The following is a 21,223-nucleotide window of genomic DNA, read 5'->3' as shown; positions in this document are numbered from 1 at the left end:
AGAAACAGCTGTGCCTGCTCCATCGGGTTGCATTACAATGGAGAAGTTCTAAAAGTTGCAGAGTATGGGCACGCCAATAGGCCCATCGGATATAAAGCACTGTTCTTGCAAGCATCACCTGGTTGACTTCCACCTGCTCTCATTCCCACATCCTGAGACTTTGCCCCCAAAACGAAAGCACTACTGACACTCAGTCAACAATGGACACCCTCAATATAGCAGCTGTATTTAATCTACATATGTTAATGCAAGAGGATTTTGCTGTCAAGAACTTTTTGGTGTAGAAATCCCACATTCCAGCTGCATTTACTGAATAACATTTAAAAAATTCAAAATAGAAGTAGACGTTTTTGGGCCATTAATTAAAATTATTACAACTTACATAAACATATTCTGGATGCTGCAGATGACGTATTAGATGACTTATTAAAGTTGAGCCATAGAGAATTAAGAAGATTATAACTTGGACTAAAGAAAATAATTGAAAACAGACTATATAAATGTTCACAACGCACCCAAAGTTTTGAGTTCACCTTTAGAGATAATAAATATGTGTTCACAACACTCCTAGTGACCGGATGAGGATTGCGATAGACATTTTTCTTTGGACACTCCTTTCCCATGGCCATATCAAATTAATTACAGAAACTGACACATCTATAGTTGAAAAAAGCCCAGACTGAAAACTAAAGTGTTTCCCATTTTAAAAGTTGTCCTTTTTTTATTTCAAAAGGGATAACTCAACCATCTTTATCAGCAAGAGATGCTACGGATTCCAAGACATGTCTAGCATTTGAGATCATGAATAAAGACCAGAGGCCTTCATCGTCTCCTGTGTCTAAGGTTTCTCTAAACACAAACCAATAGCTAAGCAGTATTGACAGCAAATAACACCCCTCAGTGCTCCAAAGCCAGTGCATAATATCAACAAATCAAAATCTGCGTCTTCTATGGCAAAGTTGCTTAGGTACTTTGCAGACATGTGTCCAGTTGGGTCTTCTCTCTTATGCAAATACAGGACAGGTGGTCAAAGAAGAAAAATAGAATATAACACCTGCATGAACCAAATGTTTCTCAATCTATTAGGAGCGGCTAGTATCCTGCATCAATAAAATCAGAACATCTTGAATCAGACAGATGCATGCAATTGGCATAGTTAATCGAGCCGTGTGATTGAAGAGAGGGGAAATCAAACAAGGAAAGTGTGCCAATAAAACTGTCAAAGAGGAAACAGACATACAGTACACAAAATACAGATGCAAAAAAGTTGGTCCAGGTGTAACACTACAAGCCCCCCCGCAAAAGCAGCACATGGATTTAATAGCAATGTATTGAAATTATCGAGATGTGATGTCGGCTATCAAAATGCTTAGCACAACATGAACGTTGACAAGGAAAATCTACAAATTCTTAAATTCACATTTTGCTTCTTCTTCTGGACTGTTTGGGTTAACCTATAGTAACTGAAATCTCTCTAGGCAAAATGAGGGTAAATTATTGTAATGTGGTTACCAAATGCGGTCTTTTTCATACATTGAAACACGTTGTGCAAGACATGGAGGGAAACAAAATCTGACCCAATGTATTTTAGACAATCATTTATATCCTTTTCATTCAATTGCCAGAGCTAAAAACTAACTTACTCTCCCTTTGCTCTCGTTCCTTCAAAACAGCGTCCAACCATTTTTGTTTCTCCTCCGCTGTCTTGGCCATGCAGACAAACCATTTGTTTTTGGCAGTGTTGTGGATCTTCCAGCCATTGGTCACTGTGTAGCCGTTGCTGTGGTAATCCGCTACAAGACAGAAGCAGCAGAACATGCAATTAGCAAGGCTCCTCATTATGCAATAAATGCTGAACACAGCGCTACACATGGATCTCATAGTTTTAAAATGAAAAGATCAGATTATAGCAGGAACCAGAGACCATCTAAACTTAATCAAAAAATGTCTGCGCTAAATTTTCTCAGAGGAGATAAACAAAGCATATGTAGTCAATATCCATCTCTAAATGCACAGATGCAAAACAATAATTAATAGATTGTTAATGATCACACTAGGGTTTTTTCATATCCAAGAAAAGAGACTGTCATTCTAAGATGTCGCAGGCTCCCAAAGTCCTTTTTAGAGTCTCCAACATGTACTGTTGTGCATTTTTTTTTATTATTTACAGTTTATTCTTCTATGTTCTGTAAATAGAGTGCATCTCTCTTGCCTTGACTTTTCCTTTACAGAAAACAAACTGGCAGTATCGGGTTTAATTTGATGATCATGTAGATATGTTTACAGTGTAACAAGGGAATATGATCAATAATGCGATTCATAGTAATAACTGCTTTGCATACTGATGTGCGGCTGAACATTTGTTAAATGTTATACCTTCTTGGAGTTCAATCTCATTAATAACATTGAATTTGGGAATATTTATCAGAGAAAAACTTGCATCTTCATTGGACGGTCTGAGTCAACACAACCATACCCGATATTCCAATGTCCTTCTCACATCACCGAGACTTTGGGTTCCACAAATCATGCGGGGTTAAAAGGCTTCTTAATCACCAGCTAATGGACAAGGGCAGTGCTGCAACGCCTACCACTCTAAAGGTCCTGATTTCTCCAGCATCCCTCACCTCACAAGCTATCTAATCTTTCAGATGCTTGCAAACTCATTTGTTGCTCCATATTTTTTAATGCCTTCAATTACCTATTAAGTGCCTAAACCAAAAACACACCCTATCAAAGTAGCAGTTTCCACAGGTCTGTGGTCTTGATAGTTTCTTAAACCTAAATAATCTGTGAAGAGGATGTGTTTTGCTAGAGAGCACACCTATTAACACTTTCTCCAACGCTAGCTTTTTCGGCTTTCATTGCCATTATTAGTTTTGTGGCTTCTGTTTCGGCAAACTCAAAGCAAAGCAGCTAGAAATTTGCATAGAAAAGGTCACATAAAAAAGCCAAACCTGTTTGCCAACCAGGTTTCTGTAGATCATAACCTACTATGGAACAAATGAATACAAATAATTATAAAAAATTTAATCCTTGACCTCAGTGCGATATCCCAGCATTGACTGAACACAGCACTTTCTGTAATTTGCAGTAGAATATGACTGATATCCCAAACTATTGGCACATCCAATAGTTCTGGCTTGCTTTTTTAGTACTGAGTAAACTTTTTTAAAAGCCTGTGGCAGTGAAAAATCAAAGTCAGCTGTTTTATGTGTACATTGCATCTCTGAGATAACAAATTTAACATGTGGTGATGCAGTGTGCATTTTAGCATGTAAAACAGATCAATAGGTATGGCAATGCAAGAGCGCGGTAGGATGCAAACTGATGCACCAAACACCCATGGTTGGGACCGAAGCACACAATAGGTGTTCAGGCAACTGCACATGTCAAACCAGACCTAAAAACGGAGAGCATTGGGCAGACGTGATAGAGTTGACCCTTTGATAATAGAGCACTACACCAACACTTGGACCCACATAAACCAACCAGCAGCTGTCACATATACTTGGTGGGTTGTTAAAGTGAACGGCTAAAGCTGGATAAAGGCTGGTCGTCTCCAGACTGTGTTATTCATTTTACTGGGAATCACTTTTCACACTTAGAGCCTTAACTGTGGAGTCTGTATAGTCAGGAGGTCCAGAGACATCAGTCAACAGGCTGCGTTTGATGGAATGTTTCAAGAAAAAGAGGAGCTTTAGAGGGAAAAGCTAGTCAATAGGTCGCCCTCCACTCAGTATGCAGCAAAAACACAAAGACCTAGACTATGGAAGCACATGTGAAAATTCACCCTTCTTTAAAATATTTCGTTCGTTGCTATTCTTTAGCAAACATAACTCCCCTTGTTACATCATTAATTGGGGTAGCCAAAATATCTGGGGTTAGTGCTTAATTCAAAAAATTGCCTGATTCTCATACAGCAGTAAAATACAGTTGCGAGACCAATCATACCACACTTAATCTCGTGACAAAACAAATATAGTGATAAACCGAAAAAAAGTGGGTGAAAGCGAGATGGCACCTCACGGGCGCACCACCAAGCGGGGACCTGACTGGTACTCGTCAGGACTGCCCTGTTGTCATCATCGGTACCATCAAGCTTAGAACAGAAAATAGTGTCCAAATGCACAAAAGATTTGTGCAGAAAAAAGTGCAGTGAGCATAGAAAAGAATAACCAGTACAGTGTCAATCAACACATTAAAACACTCATAACACAACACAGACACAATACTTTTATTAAATTTCTTGTGTTGTGTATGGAAAAAATAAAAGGAAATTAAGCACTAACCCCAGATATTTTGGCTACCCCAATTAATGATGTAACAAGGGGAGTTATGTTTGCTAAAGAATAGCAACGAACGAAATATTTTAAAGAAGGGTGAATTTTCACATGTGCTTCCATAGTCTAGGTCTTTGTGTTTTTGCTGCGTTTGATGGAAACCAAACATCACGGATGATCACATACCTGCCAACACACACGGTGCCAGGGCCAGCTTTAGCACTGGTGGCACCCTGTTTGACAATGTTTGTTGGCGCCACCCTCAATGACCACCTCTGCTACGGATTCCCTCTCTACCATCATTTGACAATGCCCCCCAAGTCTCCATAAGCACGGTCTCTTAGATTTGTAGCGCCACTCATACCTGTTTAAAAGTGTCAGAACACTTTACATCACACATACAGTAAATAGAGACAGTCATACGTGTGTAAATCAGTGTACAGGAAATGTTACATAAGACCGAGGACAGCAAGGTGTAGGAGTCACATGCCATCCATACAGGTATGTAGTATAGTTTAAGGGTCCTTAGTCTGGAAAAGCACAAATTCAGAATTTAAAATGTAACACCACTGTTAGGGGGTTTCTTTAATATAAAGAATTGATTGCTACCCAAATGTTTTTGCAATATCAGAATAATTAAAGACTAGGCAAAACAAAACGTAGCTTTAATATTTTCCTTGCAGTTTGCATGCAGCGCTTTGATGACAGTAAATAGCTCACTACTCTGTATTAGGATTTTAGTTTATAAACTGGAAGCAACAAAATAATCTCTCTGACAAAAGCGATAACCTATTGACCTATTTATAGTATATGCACCTTGTGATCTGAATGCAACACGTTCATTGCAGTAGGCATATTAGATGAGTCAAAACTTCTACTACCAGACAAAGCTCTTTCCAGGAATTACATTATTAACCTTCAAAATTTTTATTGATGCTTTAAAATTGCCGGGACAAGGAAGGTGATCTCGGGTGCTTTTAAAACAATTAACATGGCGCTCCCACCCCAAGTCAGCGCCCGTGCGGTTGCACCGATCGCACTGCCCTAGAGCCGGCCCTGCACGATGCCACCATGTGACAGACGTTATCAGCTCCCATCACACGGTATCCCGGTGAGAAGCCGATATCACGCAGTGGCATAGAAACGAGCTGGTGGTTTTCCAGCTCGTTTACCGCGCCTTTGAACAGCTGACGCCCAATAAGCAAGCTTGCTTTTTTTTGGGAGGGTGGAGTTCAAAAGTGCCTCGTAGGTACTTCTCGGCATGAGGCCGCGCCCCCTCCTCACACAGTGAGATTGTTCTTCAAGTTGGCAGGCATGTTGTTACACAAGTTAAAGGATAATTTTAGGAGCTACAACAGACTAAAAACATTCCCCGGTAGCCCACAGGGCAAGATGGCTCCATCAGTTCTTGCAGTACTTGTTAAATGGAGACAGTTTCCGGAAAAGCTTCAAAACACAGTTTTAAAATAGAAAAAGATGGGTAAACTGACAAAAATGCCCCATAAAATGCAATTATGATGCCTCGTGGCTTCAATTGCAATAGAGATATTAAAAGAAGGAGTGCGGATGCAGTCACATAAAACAAGCACATCTCAAACAGTTGCAGAGTGCACCACCACAACAAGGCCAGAGCGGCGCCCTCGGAGCTTCCAACAGCAAGAATGGAGGCAGACTTCCAATCCTGAGAGCAGTAAGAAATTAAATTAATGAAAAGCAGACGTTGTATTTGTGATCAGAGGCCAAAAAATGCAGGAGAGAGATTTAGGGATATAGCTTCATTTTTTTTTTGTTTTACCGTAGTGAGATGTTCACATAACTCGAGCAAACAAATAACTAAATATGAAAATGTTCTTTATGAAGTTAAACAGTATTTGGAATTTTAAATAGGAAATATCAGATGTGACAGGTATGGTTGGAATAGTTGGCAATCATCAAACTACCATCATTTCTGCTTGTCAGGCAAAATATATATAGAGAAAGTAATGTAAAGTCATGCAAAGCAGCTGTTTTTCTTCGGCCATAGTAAGGTTGGTAAAATAAGTTTAAAATCAGGTGAAGCAAAGCACACGAGTCGACAGTGAGATATCTCGCATGAAATCACAAGACATATCTCCCCCAAACCAGTGTCAGAATCAGTAGCATTTATTTATTTATAATTTGTAGTTTTTTTTTTATCACTGTGGCTGTGGTCCCGTTTATGTATGCTGAGCCTCATCTCACCACCTCCTGACTCAGCCAGAACACTCAACTCCCAACACATACATTTGGATTTTATGTGTGTTGTGAGACATGGCAGACATCAGCCTCTAAGTCTTTTTTTTTTTTTTTTTGCAGAGTTTTATATAGCGCGAACTAGACCCGAACCGAATCAGGTATCAGAGCGCTTTACATAGCACCAGTTACGTTACATGAGGACACACTTTCATTTTAGGCACGGGGAGATTAAGTGATTTGCCCAGAATCACAGGAGGTTTTTGGCGTCGTTACCGAGGTTCGAACCCAGATCCCGAGGTCCGAGGTCGAGCGCCTTAGCCGTTAGGCCAACTCCTCTCCCCAAGTCATATGTGCAGAGTCACATTTTTTGCAGTTTGATATAGTGTGAATTGGAACCCAAGGGCATCAGAGCGCTTTACAAGACAATCAAATTTGACATTGAAAAGACATTTTTTTTAACCACCCGGGGTTCGTTTAGTGCACAGAATCCCAGGATGATGAGCAGACGACGGGATTCGAACCTTGTACCCCAGTCGTCAGCTCTGGCCATGAACTAATTTCCTGTTGGGATGCCAATTCGAACTTAACTCTGCAGTAGCAGCCCAGCCCTGGAATACACTGGTGAGCGGCATATACACGCGTGCCATCGGAAAGGCTTATTTTCAGCAGCTTTTGCGCTGCTCGTGCTCCTACTTCAGAGCCTGAGCCCTGCTGCTAACTTGGAGTACCGGTACTCTCCTTGCCCAAGAAGAAGTTCGGGTACTCAGAGTGAGAAAACTAAGCAGTACAGGTTTGAGTGTATCCTTCCACCTCCACAGAGTGCTGGCATTGAACTTGCTGGGGAACTACTTGAAAAAAACTGCCCTTTCTATGCACTGCTGCTGTCGCCCACATGTGTCTTGCTCCAATGTGCTAATGACTGGAGCTCCTCTGCAACGGCGTAGGAGCGACACCCCACTACTTTCAAGCAGTGGAAGAAGAAAACATAAAATGATAATAACTTTCACTTATTGTCATTTTAAATATTTTGTGCTGCTTTGCGGGCAGGCGGGTGGGCGGGGCTGCTCTGCTCTCCGAGCAGGGCAGGGAAGGGGTGGTTTGCCCACTCCTAAGTGCGCAATGACTGTTTGGTTGGCCCTGTTGGTCCACCCAAACAAGTCATGCATACTTTCCCGGTTCTCCATGCAGACTGAAAAGGGGGGGCCCTCGGCACCCCCGCACGCATGGCGGCGCGGCGACCGTCGCCCCCCCTTTCCCCTTTGTGGTCATTCGGCGGTGGGGGCGTGCCCTGGGGGTGCGGCCCACCGCCGATTGGCCGGCGGCCTTCCTGACCCGGATCCAAGGTAGTGGGTCCGGGTCAGGGGGGGCGGGCGATAGGAGGGGCCGCCCGGCCCCTCGGGAATAAGAGGTGGGGAGCGCCCAGGAGACCCCCTTGTCCCTGGACGCTCCCTCGCTGAACGTTGTGCCCCGCGCTCGGGGCTTCTTAGTTTTGTTTAAATTTTTCCCTTTCTGTTGCAGGTCGCAAGCGGATCCGGATATTTGCGGGCGGAGCATCGGGGACGCGAGGCGACAGAATTTTGTTTTCTTTCCGCTTGTAGGACCCGGAGGAGCCGCGTCGAGCCCAGCCGCGTCGTGAAGCTACCGGACCAGCCGCCGGGCAGATCACCGTCCTCAGGGGACGCAAGCAGGCAGCGGAGGCGGCGGGAGCAGAGGCGCTTTCCCCAGGCGTTGTGGTATTTCGAAAGCGGCGCGCACGGCGACCGCATAAGGTAGTTGTGTGACGGGGGCAGGGACAAGCTGTGGACCGGCTGTAATTAGTAGAGCGCGGGTCCGATTTCCCGCCGTAAAGGCTGCATCCTTCCTCTTTGGAGACCCGGGGCTCCCTGCGTGTTAATTCATCTTGCGTTTGGCCTGACTACAAAAACGGGCGGTGTACCATCCATTAGGGAGACAGGCTAGCGCACTCGGTAGAGCGGGAGACTCCTAATCTCTGGGTCACAGGTTTGAGCCTCACGTTGGGCGAAAAGGAGGAATTGCATTGTTCACGCGAGGGTTCTTGGAGCTTTTAGGTGTGTAGCTTCATTGGCAAGCGAAGCAGGGTCGACCAGGGCAGCTCCTGGATGGGAGACCCTATGTAATTATAATCATTTTGTGTTTGTGATAAAAAGTGAACAATTGCATGTGTTCAAAAAGAAAGTGAATGATCTTATAAATCAGGCCGCAGAATTGTGTACATTTTAGGAAAGAAAGTAAATTGATGTTTACTGACCTTTGAATGCTGCATGGATCTGTACTATTGAAAACTGCTAACGAAGGAATTTAATTGTTTATCTCTGAATTAAACAGGGTTAGTAGTGCACATCCATTGTTTTAAACGAAGGGTTTTTTTCCCAAAAAATCTGTCCCCCTTTTGATATTACTTGGTGGTAATTCGTATCTCTATTTCAGACAATTAACCATACTACTGGTGCAATCCACTCAGAGACGGACATAAGAACGGTAAAACGCGCGGATATCGCCAGCGGACGCGCAGGACTGATCGGTAAGAGGGGTACGGGGGGCTAGCATTCATCGCTCCTGGTGGCCGCCGGGTGGGTCTACATTAGGTTTACTCACCCCTTACATAAGCGGACAAGCCGCTAGTGTTGCGGTCGCCGTTGCATGGTGCTGAAAGCCCCCTGGTGACCCTCCATCTGAAAGGTACACAGAGTTGGCCTGTTGTGATATTAGGAGAGTAGGCTGCGGTTTTTTGGGGGGGTATCATGCCAGGTCCGCGGGGAGGAAAAAGGGGGTCCAGCATGGAGGCTATGATGCGGGCCATGATGCGTGACATGAGTGCCATTAAGCAGCAGTTAGGGAAAGTAGATGAGCTTGAAGCACGGTTCAATGAGAAGCATGGGGATGCCCCGGGCCCATCGGGTAGGCCTATTCGCAAGAGGGTGGCACCAGTGCCAAGGGGGGATTTTGTCACCCCACCTGGGAAGTCTAAGTCCAAGAGACCCAGGGAGGCTGCCCCCACCCCAGGGCCAGTAGAGCCGGTACCTGCCATGCCGGCGGCGGTCGTCTCACCCCCGCATATACCTATGCCTACGCCCTTTGCCCCCGTGGTGCCGGTAGGTCAACCAGTAGACGCTGGGCCTGCTCCCTCACCGGTGCCCACAATCCCGGGTACAGGCTTGCCACACCCGGCACCCGCCCTGCCAGCTGCGCCAGTACCACAGGGCATAACCCCAGTGGTACCTGTTGTCCCGGGGGGTAATTCAGATTCAATGCCCCCTGAATTGTTATCCCAGATAACGGCCTTGATGCCATGGCTCCAAAAAGGGGGAGCTTTCCCGAATTCTGCAGATCATGCAGCAGAGGCAGCGAGGTTTGTTGAAAAAATCAGATCGGCAGCGGTCGCCGACAGTGTTGCATTGCCAATATCTTCTCCCCTTGCAGGTCCAAGTGTTCCCCAGCTGGACGGAGTTAAAGGGCAGCCGCCCCCGGTGCCCGCACTTGGTAAGGAAGTGGCATTGCCGCTCTTGGGGGACGGTGTTCTACCTTCCAGGGGCGAGAATTTGGCTCAGCATGTGTCATTAGCTGTGAAAGAGATGATTTGGGCGGACAAATACGTTTATATTTATTCTTTGTTGTTAGATAATAGGGAAATGGAGCAGGTAAAAACACTGAAAGAGTGGATGCTCCCAAGCGAATGGAGGGTGCAGTGTGCCAGATTTAGGGTTGAGGAAACTCTCAACAACTGGATGAAAGCGTGGGCTGTATTCACTGCTATTAAAGCTGAGCGTCCTCCAGATTTGCAGGCAGCATTGGCATGCTACTCGAGCAGGATTGTGGGGTGGAGTGAACAGTATTCTGGGGAGGCATGGAAAGGGTATGATGTCAATTTCAGGAAGGCATTGGAATTTCATAGAACATTGGCATGGGACACGGTAGATTCCATGGCTTGGCACAAACAGTTCTCAGACACTGCACCTCCCCCCCAGTTCGGTTCGGTCAAGGTGTTCTCTAGACCTCAACAGCCCTTTCGGCCCCCCCAAACGAGTGAGGTACCTGGGAAGTTTAGGGCCAGTGGTACAGAGAAAAAAGGGGTGTGCTGGGATTTTAATAGGCGCACCTGCACAAGGGCAGCGTGTAAGTTTAGACATGCATGTTCCTCCTGTGGGCACCCCTCTCATCCAGAAACTGCCTGTAGGTCCAAGCAAGGAAACACAGGTCAGAGGGGTAGGGGAAAGCCACTATAAGACAAACAGGTTAGGCCCCCCCACTCCAGTGGATGTGGTGGCAATGATTCCATGGTTGAACAGATACCCGGACCACACATCGGCCACCCTACTCCAAGAAGGTTTTTCTAAAGGCTTTAGGATCCCGGCCGCGGGATACACAGGCAGCGCGCACTGTAGAAACCAATTGTCAGTCAAACACAATCCGGCTGTGGTGGCCGCCAAAATTGACAAGGAGCTATCGTTAGGCAGGATAGCTGGCCCTTTTTCTGAAGTGCCAGTACCCAATTTTGTGTGTTCCCCACTAGGAGTTGTCCCCAAAAAAGAGAAAGGGCAATTCAGATTGATCCATAACCTGTCAGCACCTAGGGGGACGTCACTGAATGATGCCATTGACGAGGGTATCTGTAGTGTTAAATACGCCTCTTTTGATCAGGCTGTTAACTTATTACAGGCCACGGGACCCGGGGCGCTGATGGCGAAATCAGACATAGAATCAGCCTTTCGCCTCCTTCCAGTCCACCCAGCGGATCAGCATCTTTTAGGTTTCACTTTTGGGGATATGTTCTACATGGACAAATGCATGCCTATGGGTTGTTCTATATCTTGCGCCTACTTTGAGATGTTTAGCTCCTTTCTTGAATGGGCCATGAGACAAGTGACGGGCCATCAGCGGGTCATGCATTATTTAGATGATTTCCTCTTCCTGGGTACAGCGGGATCTCAGGAGTGTGCACTGGCATTGCAGGAATTTTGCGTGCTCATGCGGGCTTTTGGCGTCCCTCTTGCGCCCGGGAAGACTGTTGGCCCGACCACCTGCTTAGAATTCCTCGGCATTGAGATTGACTCAATGGAGGGATGTTTTAGATTACCTAGTGACAAGGTGGACAAATTCAAGACAGCGCTACAGTTATGCCTCCGGAAGGAGAAGGTCACTTTGCAGCAATTACAGGAGGTGGTAGGGCAATTGAACTTTGCACTGAGGATCATCCCCATGGCTCGCCCATTCTCTCGCTCTATTGCGCAGGCAATGAAGGGGCTGAGGGAGAAGCACCACCGCACTCGACTGTCGGTTGAAATTCGCCAGGATATGCTTATATGGATGGCATTCCTGGAGGATTTTAACGGCAGGGTAGTCTGGCCCGGCCCGCTGACAACATCAGCAGAGTTGGGCCTGTGGACGGATGCTGCCGGGAGTGTGGGCTTCGGCGCCATTCTAGGAAACAGATGGGTCGCTCAACAGTGGCCGGGAGTATGGGGGACATGGGGCCTGACCAGCAACATTGGATTCCTGGAACTCTTCCCAATATGGGTGGCACTAATGGTCTGGCCCGAACACCTATGTAATCAATCAGTGGTGTTTTGGTCAGACAACATGACGGCGGTGTCCTTTCATACTTCGTCTGATCAAAGAAATTGTGTTGCAGTGCCTTAAATTGAATGTCAACTTTAAGGCCAAGCATGTCCCAGGTGTTCTGAACAATGCAGCTGACTCCCTCTCTCGCTTCAAAATGCAGGTTTTCAGGGAGCATCTTCCTACAGCAGACCCCTCCCCAGCGCACTTCCCAGCAGTACTTTGGCAGATTGGTGCCCCAGATTACAGGACCTCGTGGTCGCTAGCCTAGCCCCCAGGACCAAGACGGCTTACGAAGGGGCGTTTTTGTCTTATCGTTCTTTTTTGGGACAACAATGGGAAGTACTTTGGGCACAGGAGGATGGCTTTGCAGCCTATTTAGAATGGATGCATAAGGAAGGACGCTCGGTGGCAGCGGCAAACAGACATAGGGCAGCAGTGTCATTCTTCGCTCAGGCTAGGGGCTTCCGGGATCCCACTAATACCTTTATGATACGTAAGGCTTTGAGGGGATGGCGCCGTATTCAGGGCCATCATAAGGATAAGAGGAAGCCCATAGGATTAGCCCGGCTGACAGCTCTACTGGCCACGCTGGACACTGTTTGTAGCTCGAAGTGGGAGGTGTTTCTTTTTAGGGCAGCATTCTCTTTGGCATTCTATGGGGCGCTGAGAATTAGCGAACTTGTGGCAGGCTCTAAGTCAGACCTACTGGGCGGCTTGCAAAGGGCTAGTGTGACGATAAGGGAGGACACCATGTGGGTAACTATTCCAAAGTCAAAGACCGACCAGGAGTCCAGGGGCCAAACCATAGTTCTCCAACGGGCCCCCGCCAACCCTTGCTGCCCAGTGAGGCACGTGGAATTATTGCACGGACTGCTGGTGGGCTCAGCGGGCAGGGCATTGCTCTGTCACGCCGATGGGAGCCCCCTGACCAGATATCAATTCAGGAAGGTATTAGAGATGGGGGTTAGGAAGGCAGGTCTTGACCCTAAAGAGTTTGGCTCTCATTCCTTTAGGATTGGGGCAGCAACTGAGGCGGTGGCGGGGGGCCTCCCAGTGGAGAGAGTGAAGACAATTGGGAGATGGTCCTCAGAATGCTACAAACGTTATGTACGGATTGACATGCTATGATTACATGTCGCTCACGCTTGGTTTGTTTCCGCTCTCTTACAGTTTCTCAGACCTGTTACGCAGGGGAGGAATTGGTCGTCGGGCACCGGCAACATACATCAGCACGGAGCGGCACCCAGGAAACAATGAAGACCAGTGTTTGGATTGTGGGTCACTCATATGTAAAACGAGCAGAATGTGTCTTTATGTCAGGTGACAGGAGGAAAAGGGCGGCACAACTAGGGTTGGACATCACGTTCTTTGGCAGAGGGGGGTTGTGTCTGCACGAGTTTAGGGGATTCTTCCAGGGGCTTTTAGCACGCCGGCAATCTCCACCGTCAGTGGTGATACTTCACCTTGGGGAGAATGATTTGGCAACACTGGGTAGGCGCATTCTGATCGAGGAGATTATTTCAACGGCGGGTTGGATGGCTAGGACCTGCCCCGGTTGCACACTAGTTTGGTCACAACTCATACCTCGACTACAGTGGCGGGGGGGACATTCGGTCAGGGCGTTGAATCACTCGGTAAAGAGGATCAACACACGGTTGGATAGGTTGTTTCGAGCCCCCTTGTTACAGTCAATACCTCATGGGTGCATCTGGGGCGACAAGTATTACTTGAAGGACGGAGTTCATTTAACAGAGGAGGGTAATGTCCTATGGTCTGACAATATCTGGGCCTGGCTAGAGGGTTGTGAAAGGAGGAGGGTGTCCTTAAGCAGGGGCTAGAGGGGGGAGGCCAGATCGTCGGTTAACAATGCTGGCCTGTGGCGGTAAGGTCATTATCGGTGATCACATATTTGAGGTCTGAGGGGGCGGGCATCATCCTATGGAGGTTCCCGCCCAGGGGGAGGGGCCTGCGGGCCACTCCCAGAACTCCAGGGGCAAAGTAATAGGCAAAGGAGCGCGGGTAGGAGTAGTTCACGCTTTCCTTAGGCTGGTAGCCACCCCGCGCGCGTGGACTCATGACGCCACCGGCGCAGAGTAAGGGCCCTCCTTTAGTGGGTAAATGGAGTTTAGGGCGTAGACCGGGCAATTCCCGGGGTAACACTGCGCATGCGCACATCTAAGGGGGAGGCGCAGCTTGTAGGACCTGACACCGGTAGTGACCCTGCCATATGGCCAGAAATGTACAAAAATCAAGATTAGGATGTTTAGTCTAAGTTAGGAAACAACATGTATTAGAGTTTTGTTAAGGTCAGGCTCTCAAACTTGTTGATAAGAATTGTGTAACTAAATGTCCTGCTGATTTTTGTATTCATTGTTGATTATGCAATTAAAACCTTTTTTAATTTCATACTTTAATAAATACGGCCGGGCGACTAGCGCCCGCCTTCCAAAAAGTAAAGACGTTTCGTGTCCACGTTCCTGGGTGTTGGGTGCCGGATTGGGGGGGGGGCGGCAGCTAGTCGCTGACCATGTGAAAAGGGGGGGGCCTCGGCCCCCCCGGACGCATGGCGGCGCGGCGACCGTCGCCCCCCCTTTCCCCTTTGTGGTCATTCGGCGGTGGGGGCGTGCCCTGGGGGTGCGGCCCACCGCCGATTGGCCGGCGGCCTTCCTGACCCGGATCCAAGGTAGTGGGTCCGGGTCAGGGGGGGCGGGCGATAGGAGGGGCCGCCCGGCCCCTCGGGAATAAGAGGTGGGGAGCGCCCAGGAGACCCCCTTGTCCCTGGACGCTCCCTCGCTGAACGTTGTGCCCCGCGATAGGGGCTTCTTAGTTTTCCCACCCACCATCCCTTGGAACAAAAGTCTTGTAGCAGTTTTTATGTCTGGTTGAATGGTAAGTTTTGAAGGTACGGTCCACAGGTCTCACAGGGTAGTAGAGATGGATCTGTTGGTATATTTTGTGATGCTTTTGTTTAGGAATTTTTTCCCCTTTTTAGCAAAACATGTGTGAAGTGAATTGTATTTGATGCCATGTGTCTGTAGGCCCTTTTTCCCTTTGTAGCTATACGTTGATACTGTTATTTATTAGCCAGTTTAGCTGTCCTTTAGAATTTTTTCCCATAGGTCGTCGTATTTATTAGGTATGGGGCATGCGGTAAGGTCATTATCGGTGAGCACATATTTGAGGTCTGAGGGGGCGGGCATCATCCTATGGAGGTTCCCGCCCAGGGGGAGGGGCCTGCGGGCCACTCCCAGTACTCCAGGGGCAAGGTAATAGGCAAAGGAGCGCGGGTAGGAGTAGTTCACGCTTTCCTTAGGCTGGTAGCCACCCCGCGCGCGTGGACTCATGACGCCACCGGCGCAGAGTAAGGGCCCTCCTTTAGTGGGTAAATGGAGTTTAGGGCGTAGACCGGGCAATTCCCGGGGTAACACTGCGCATGCGCACATCTATGGGGGAGGCGCAGCTTGTAGGACCTGACACCGGTAGTGACCCTGCCATATGGCCAGAAATGTACAAAAATCAAGATTAGGATGTTTAGTCTAAGTTAGGAAACAACATGTATTAGAGTTTTGTTAAGGTCAGGCTCTCAAACTTGTTGATAAGAATTGTGTAACTAAATGTCCTGCTGATTTTTGTATTCATTGTTGATTATGCAATTAAAACCTTTTTTAATTTCATACTTTAATAAATACGGCCGGGCGACTAGCGCCCGCCTTCCAAAAAGTAAAGACATTTCGTGTCCACGTTCCTGGGTGTTGGGTGCCGGATTGGGGGGGAGGCGGCAGCTAGTCGCTGACCATGTGCACTACAGCCTGCATGGTGAACATGCCCAAGCCCCCATTCCCTGGTTAAGCGTCAAACCAGGACACTTAAAACCAATCGCATTGCAGAGTTGTGATTGGTCATTGGGGTCAGGCTGTGTTTCCTGATTCCTGAGGCGTGGGGCAAATGTGGGATGCGGTGGGGAGATGAGTAAAACTTTTTTTTATAAAATGTTGTGTTGCCCATCCTCGTGCGCCCTCCTCCCCCCCCACCACCTGCAACCCATGCCGGCTGCCATTGGCGCTAATGCATGCATTAGCAGATTAAGTACAGGCCGACTGAGTTGGTGATGCTCATTCTCCCAGCGTCTAACTTCATGTTCAGGTAAAAAAAAATGATACAGGAAACCAATGATTTTTTAAATTTAAAAAAAAAATCTTTTTCCAAGTCAATAAGTCTTTATTGCGATTCATCATCATAAAAGACATCTAAAACAGTAATACAAAATCCATACTAGATAAAATTCATCATATACAAACTAAGAAATTAAATTTTACTTAAAATCCAGTGATACACCAGTACTTAAATATTTAAAATATGCTAAAATTGAATTAAATGTGCAAATAGGCAATAGACTTAGACAGAAGTTCAAGTTCAAGTTCAAGAATTTGTATAGCGCGCTACTCACCCAGAGGGTCTCAAGGCGCTTGAGGGAGGGTGGGTGCATTACTTATCAAAAAGCCAGGTTTTTAGCTGCTTTCTGAAGGAGAGGTGGTTCTGTGTGAGGCGGAGGTGAGTGGGGAGAGAATTCCAGGTTTTGGCCGCTAGGTAGGAGAAGGATCTTCCTCCCATGGTGGATCTATGGATGCGCGGAATTGCGGTGAGGGCTTGATTGGATGATCGTAGTTGGCGGGTAGGTGTGTAGAAGGACAGTCGTGTGTTGAGGCATTCGGGTCCTAGGTCGTAGAGGGCCTTGTGTGCGTAGGTGAGGAGACGGAATGTTATTCTCTTGTTGACGGGGAGCCAGTGGAGGTCTTTCAGGTGACCGGAAATGTGAGCTTGACGGGGGATGTCCAGAATGAGTCTGGCTGAGGCGTTTTGGATGCGTTGGAGTTTTTTCTGTAGTTTGGCTGTGGTTCCGGCGTAAAGGGTATTTCCATAGTCCAGTCGGCTAGTGACCAGTGCATGGGTGACCGTCTTTCTTGTTTCGGTGGGGATCCAACGGAAGATTTTTTTGAGCATGCGTAGGATGTTGAAGCATGAAGATGAGACGGCGTTGACTTGTCTGGTCATCGAGAGGGAGGAGTCTAGGATGAAGCCCAGGTTACGTGCGCGATCTGTAGGTATGGGTGCTGTACCCAGGGCCGGTGGCCACCATGAGTCGTCCCAGGCAGAGGGGGATGATCCTAGGACTTCTGTTTTGTCCGAGTTTAGTTTTAAACGGCTGTTCTTCATCCATTCGGCTACTTCTTTCATTCCTTCGTGTAGATTGGTTTTGGCGGTGTTTGGGTCTTTGGTGAGGGAGAGGATCAGCTGGGTGTCATCTGCGTAGGAGAGGATGTTGAGGTTGTGTTGTCGCGCGATGGATGCGAGGGGACTCATGTAGATGTTGAAGAGGGTGGGACTGAGTGATGATCCTTGTGGTACGCCGCAGATGACTTCGGTGGCCTCTAATCTGAAAGGGGGGAGGCGGACTCTGGGTTCTTCCAGCGAGGAATGAGATGATCCAGTCCAATGCTTTTCCTTGTATTCCGACGTTGCTGAGGCATTGTATGAGGGTGCTATGACAGACTGTGTCGAAGGCGGCGGAGAGGTCAAGTAGGATGAGGGCAACTGTTTCTCCGTTGTCCAGTAGCGTTCGGATGTCGTCTGTGGCAGCGATGAGGGCGGTTTCGGTGCTGTGTTTGGCTCGGAAGCCGGACTGTGAGGGGTCGAGGGAGTTGTTGGATTCAAGGAAGGCGGCGAGCTGACTATTGACGGCTTTCTCAATGACTTTGGCAGGGAATGGAAGGAGTGAGATGGGGCGGAAGTTCTTAAGTTCCGAGGGGTCTGCTGTGGGTTTCTTCAGAAGGGCGCTGAGTTCGGCATGTTTCCAGCTTTCCGGGAAGGTGGCGGAATTGAAGGAACAATTGATGACATCGCGGAGATGGGGTGCGATGATGGAGTCTGCTTTGTTGAAGATGTGGTGGGGACATGGGTCGGTTGGTGAACCTGAGTGGATGGAGTTCATCAGGCGAATGGTGTCTTCAGTAGTGATTGGGTTCCAGGCGTAAAGGTTGTGAGAGTGCTGTTTTGGTTCGGAGGTGGGTGGAGTGGTCTGTTCTTCGGGCTGGTTTTCAAAGCTGTTATGTATGTCGGCGATTTTGTTGTGGAAGAAAGAGGATAGAGAGTCGCAGAGGTCTTGGGAGGGAGTGATGTCGTTGGTGCCGGCGGTGGGGTTGGTAAATTCTTTGACGATGTTGAATAGTTCCTTGCTGTTGTGGGCGTTGTTGTCGAGTTGATCCTTGAATGCTGATTTCTTGGTGGATCGGATCAATTGGTGGTGTTTGCGGGTGGCGTCCTTGAAGGTGGTCAGGTTGTCAGTGGTTGGGTTTTTTCTCCAGGTTTTCTCGAGGGTACGACATAACTTCTTGGATTTCTTAAGGTCATCGTTGAACCAGGGGGCCTTTTTGTTACTTCGTTTGATCTGGTGGATTTTCAAGGGTGCTAATTCGTTAGCGCTGTGGGTGATCCATTGTGTAAGTTTGGTGGCCGCTTGGTTTGGGTCCGATGATATGGTAGGAGGGTTTTGGTTAAGCGATGTGAAGAGTTGGTCGGTGGTGATTTTGTTCCAGAACTAAAATATCTTTAGGTTTAAAATCTCAGTGTGGGTTGCTAGGACTGTAGTAATGCCCAACTACAGTTCCTACCTCGGGTAGCCATAAAGTCAATCAATTAATTCTACAACTAAGCCCCACCCATTTTGATCCGAAGGACCCATGCCCAGCTCCAAAACATTGCTACATTACAACTGGGTTGGCGGTATCATTTTTCAGTAATCTGCTTGCAACCTGTGCTGATCTTGTTCCCATTAGCATACAAACAGGTTTCAACCACACACGGCTAGGTTGTTGGTACGTGGGGCAAACAAATAAAACGTGGTCGATTGTTTCAATGCAATCTAAACAGAATACACATTTATCACTGCCAGTAGGATTCCATCTACTGGATAACCAGCGTAATGGTAGAGTGCCTACTCTAAGCTGATGGTACAATTTGCGATCTAGAGGCTTCGTAATGATATCCCAGTACATCTCCAGGCAGGGTTCGTCCTTGATATCAAGAAAAATTGAAGTCAAGGAGCTACCTACCTGAGAGGAGTACCTCTTGGTTTTAATCATGTCCCAGTACACAGCACTATAGATCTGTTTAGATGGGAACACAGCTGTATCCGGCTTAGCCCAGAGCTCCCCATCCCCATAACTGTCAGTAATGACTTGATTTCAGCAAGCCAAGAGATCTTATGGGAACCACCCAGCCCCTTAACTTCCATCATGGCTATGGCATATAAGGAAAGTTCCGGTGTGGTCCAAAGACGTCGGCAAAATACCAAGAGTCTGTAGCGTGCCACATCCTCGACTGCCTGACAACCAAGATCTAACAGTAGGGGAATACGCGGGGAAGATTGGGGCAAGCCTACAGCTGACCTCAAAAAGTTATTCTGTGCCGCAGTAAGTGGGGACAAATTACTGAAACCCCACAATTCAGCACCATAAAAAAATGCGGGCATCATTTTAGAGCCATAGATTTTAACGAGTGGGGCAATCGGCTTGGTTAGGGACTGCCTATGCTCTTTGATCATAGTGCCACCTAATTGGGTGTGTTTTAAAGCTAGTATATCAATTTAATCTTTTTAAACTTTAAATCTTTTTAAACTTGTGTTTATTGCTATTTATGGTAGAAACATGCAAACATATTCTCAAGTCAATCTAGGAAAATTGCAACAGACATCTACAATGCTATAATGTTCTGGCAAACAGTCATATAGGTCATATAAAGCTTAGGCACCAACACAGGGGGTACATATAAGCTGATAGTGTGTTAGTATCCCGACAGTCTTGTTACAAAGGCCTACTACAAATGTGTAGTCTGGAACCCCACTGTCCATCCCCTCCCCCAGAGGGAACGGCCTGTGCTAAGACCCACTATCCGAGCCAAGTGGGGCCCCTCATGTATAGCTGTAGGTGTGATTCCATGTGGTCAGACAAACCTTAGCTCAGGAGTGAGGGAAAGGGTAAACATGAAAAATTTCGAAACAAAATTCTAACTGTCTAAGGATGTGAACCAATAGAGCGCCTCGAGGGGGTGTGCTCAGGTAGCCCCCGCAGGCCAGGGGCAACCCGGGGTGCAAAAACAATTGTCTTGGATCTCGGTGGATCAACCAGTTCCGCACAGGCCCTGTTACCGCTTACCATCAGAAGCAGACCAGGGTCAACTCAAATAGTCTCATGTATTCCCATTCGGGGATCCCAGGTCTCACATCGAGGATATCCCCAAATACAAAGATTGTTATGTCTTGTATGAGTGAACGTCAGGCCACTCAGAGGAAACCGCCCCAAGCAGAGGTCTTGGGAGACCGCTAGTCAGCAGGGTGGGGGCTTCCCAGCAAAACGCAGCCCTGTGGACCAAAGTTCTAACGCTCTTCCCCCTCAGATCAGTTTATCAACAGTTTGTGGAGTCTCCACCTGAGGGCTAACTCTAGCCACCACTGAGCCCTCTCACTCGGAATCTGCCGATTGACGGTCGGAAGGGTACCTGTCCCAGAGTCGGACATACGCAACACTGTGATCTCAGCTGTTGTCTAGAGCGCATCTGCCCAGTCCTGCTCAGTCTGAAATTTGAACTGTTTCTTCAGTGTCCCCCCTATGGGTTTTCCTCTGGTAGCGCTTACTAGGCCTGCATCTGTTTGCACCTGCCACGGATCGGGTCACTGGCAGAGCCAACCCTGATTGTAAGTGTGGTCATCACAGAAGTGGGTGGAGCCATCTAGCTGGCCCGTAGCAATAAGGAATACTGTAGTCCTTCCTCAATGAGTGCCTTCTTCACCTTTAGGAAGGAGGCTCATTTAGCTTGTACGGCAGCAGTGAAATCAGGGAACGCAGACACTTTACTATTGTCCATGGTGAAAGAGCCGCCCGCCTGTGCTTTTTGTAGGATTAAATATCTGTCTTTGTAGTGGAGCAGTCTAGCCGCTACAAGCTAGGATAAGCGGCCCGGTGTCAATTGTCTGGCTGGTACCCTGTTGGCCCGTTCCAAAGTGAAGGGTGTTCGGTGATTCCGGGCAACCTCAATCCGCAGTCAATGTTCAAGATAAGACACCATGTCTTCCCTCTCCGTTCTCCCTCGGG

General features: G+C 47.6%; 1 protein-coding gene across 1 annotated transcript in view; it reads right to left on the bottom strand.

Annotated features, from left to right (window-relative positions):
• Positions 1–21,223, bottom strand: part of PREX1 (phosphatidylinositol-3,4,5-trisphosphate dependent Rac exchange factor 1) — a 774,514-nt gene that overhangs the window by 298,748 nt on the left and 454,543 nt on the right. Inside the window, exon 10 of the mRNA XM_078651860.1 lies at positions 1,644–1,793. Within this exon, the coding sequence (XP_078507986.1) occupies positions 1,644–1,793 (150 nt within the window). The remainder of the gene's footprint in view (positions 1–1,643; positions 1,794–21,223) is intronic.

The sequence above is a fragment of the Lissotriton helveticus genome, chromosome 7 (genome assembly GCF_964261635.1).
Source record: "Lissotriton helveticus chromosome 7, aLisHel1.1, whole genome shotgun sequence".
Taxonomy (NCBI): Eukaryota; Metazoa; Chordata; class Amphibia; order Caudata; family Salamandridae; genus Lissotriton; species Lissotriton helveticus.
This window is presented reverse-complemented; position numbering and strand designations above follow the sequence as displayed.